This window comes from Microplitis demolitor, chromosome 6 (assembly GCF_026212275.2).
Source record: "Microplitis demolitor isolate Queensland-Clemson2020A chromosome 6, iyMicDemo2.1a, whole genome shotgun sequence".
Taxonomy (NCBI): domain Eukaryota; kingdom Metazoa; phylum Arthropoda; class Insecta; order Hymenoptera; family Braconidae; genus Microplitis; species Microplitis demolitor.
This window is the reverse complement of record NC_068550.1, coordinates 21,327,961-21,330,678: the sequence shown is the minus strand read 5'-3', so window position 1 is coordinate 21,330,678 and position 2,718 is coordinate 21,327,961. Positions and strand designations below refer to the sequence as shown.

Here is a 2,718-nt window from a genome sequence, read left to right as displayed (position 1 = left end):
AGTGAAAAAATAAAAAAGGAGAAAGAAAGTAAGACGAACATACCAAATAAGACAAAAGCAACCGAGGAAAAAAAAAGGAAAGCAACACGACAGTCAGAGTCACGACACAAAGAGACAAGGAAAGAGTAACAGTGGAGGAAGGCAGGAAAGAGAGCGATCAAGAGTGAAGGAAACAGAAAACGCGTGGGCGAATAAAAGGAATGTTCAAGAAATGAGGGAATGGAGCTTGGAAAATGAGGTGGAAAGATTCGTGAGCGAGGCGAGGAAAAGACAAGATAAGAAGGACAAAACAAATGAAGAATGGAGAAGACAAGAAAAAGAAAAGCTCATTGAAGAAAAGCCAAAAAAAATTAATGGAAATGAGCTGGAGGAAGAACTAAAAGAAAGGAAGCAAAAAAGGTTAAACATACACATATATCATGAAAATGGCATGTACCGAAGAAAAGAAGACGTAATGGAGGTGATGGAAAGGAGATTGAAAGTCAGAATTGAGCCGATGAGAGTAAAATTCCAGAAAGGAAGACAGATAATAATCGAAAGTGCAAATGAGAAAGAGAAGAGAGACATTCTGGGAAGACGGAAGATTATGAAAGGGACCGGAGTGTGGGTGGGGGAATAAAAAACGAGTAGAGAGTTAGAAGTCGAGAGGTGGATAAGAAGAAAAGCAAAATGGGAGCAGAGTAATGGCAATGTAACAGAAGTAGAGGGGAAGAAAATAAAAATTGGGGAGGTATGGTGGTGTTGGAATGAAAAAAAAGGAGAATTGGAATTATGAAAGTGGGCGAATGATGAGAAAAAGGAGTGGAGAGTGGGTACAGAAAGAGACACAGAGGCCAAGGAGAGAGAGGACCAAAATAAAGGAAGAGAGCAATAAAATAGAAGGAAAATATAGTTTTGGAATGTTGCAGGTATGAATGAGGTAGAAAAAGCTGCAACAATGATGGAAGAAAACGAGATAATTGTGCTAGTGGAGTCATGGGTAATGGAAGATAAGGTGGAAATAACATGTGAGAGGCTGAGCAAAGAATTCAAATGGTGGGCGAAGCCTGCGACGAGAGAGAAACAGAGAGGAAGAGCAAAGGGAGGTCATATTATTGGGATAAAAAAAAATTGCAAATTAAAATGGGAAGTCAGGGAATGGAAATACGGAATGATGTTGGAAGAAAGTAAGGGAAGTGAAAGTATAATCACAGTGTATAACAATGTAGGAATGAGCAAATTAGAAACGGAGCTAAGAAGGCAGATAGAAGAATGTGCAAACAGGGACGAAAGTGTGATGATCATTGGGGACTTTAATGCGAGAATCGGAGAAGAAAACGTAACAGGAGAGGACGAAGGCAGAGTGAGGAAAAAAAGAAAATCGAGAGACAAGACAGTAAACAGCGAAGGAAAAAAATTACTAAAGATGTGTGATGAGTTAGGACTCTGCGTATAAAATGATAGAGCAAGAGGTGATGAAGGTGGAGAAATAACTTACGTCGGGGAAGACGAAGAGAGTTTAGGATCAGTAATTGACCTAATACTAACGCTGGACAGAGGCGATGAGCAAGAAATAGAGGTAAGAGTGGTGGAAAGAATAGAGTCAGATCATCTACCAGTGTTGGCGAGATATAAGGTAAAGAGAAATGAGGAAGAGAGTAAGGAAGGAAGCTGCATGTCAGAGGAGGAAGAGCAGGAAGAAATTGGAGCAAATAAGCTGATCTGGAAGAAAGAAAAAATACAGGAGTATGCAGAAGCAACGCAGGAAGCACTGACAGAAGCAGTTGAGGAAAAAAACGAGCTTAAGTGGGAGGATATAAAGGAAATAGTAAGAAAAGGGGCTGAAAAAACGGGGATGGTGATGAAAGGAAAGAAGGACAAAGATACAAAGGAGAAAAAAAAGTGGTACAATATCGAGGGTAAAAAAAAAGAAAAGAAGTATGGAAGAAGCTCAAAGAATTCATCAAGGATAATAACAAAGAAAAAAAAAGAAATCTGAAGGAAAGCAGAAAGCAATATAGGGAAACAATCAAAGAGAGCAAGGAAAGGTGGATGATGGAAAGGTGTGAGGAGATAAATAACGCCAAAGACATGACAAAATGGTAGGAAGCCATAAATAGGTTCAGAGGAAGAAAGAAAAGTGCTGCAAGCAACAGCATAAGAGCAAAACAATGGGAAAAGCACTTTAGTGATCTGCTGAATGGGGAAGGCAATAAAGAATCGGAAGAAGAAGAAAATGAGCCGTGGAAAGGAGAAGGTAGTAATGAAGGATCAGAGGAGCCGAAGCTCGATAAAAACTTCAGCAGGAGAGAAGTGAAAGCCGCAATAAGAAAGCTCAGGAATCACAAAGCTCCAGGGGAAGACGGGATGGCAGCAGAATTTATAAAGAACAGTGCACCAGATGTCATCGAATGGATAGGCGAAATTATAAATAGAATATGGGACGAAGGAAGTATGCCAGAATGATGGGACACAGCAGTGATAATTCCGATTTAGAAAGCAGGAGACGAAGAAAGAACAGAAAATTACAGGGGAATTTCGCTTCTAAATACAGGGTACAAGTTATTGACAACTATGATGACGGAGAGGCTAAACAACTGGATAGATAAAGAAAAAATTTTAAGAGAAAGTCAGGCGGGGTTCAGGAAAAAAAGAGGGACAAGGGACCACATATTTGTATTGAATAGTCTAATAAACAACAAAATGAAGAGGAAGGGAGGAAAATTATGCATCGGGTTC

At 39.7% G+C, this 2,718-nt stretch overlaps 1 protein-coding gene across 1 annotated transcript; it reads left to right on the top strand.

Annotated features, from left to right (window-relative positions):
- The first annotated feature begins 211 nt into the window (after positions 1-211).
- Positions 212-2,445, top strand: LOC128668107 (golgin subfamily A member 6-like protein 22). The gene is made up of 3 exons (XM_053740274.1): positions 212-399; positions 1,444-1,917; positions 2,100-2,445. The coding sequence occupies exons 1-3, from the start codon at positions 212-214 to the stop codon at positions 2,443-2,445; spliced, it is 1,008 nt and encodes a 335-aa protein (XP_053596249.1).
- The last annotated feature ends 273 nt before the right edge of the window (positions 2,446-2,718 follow it).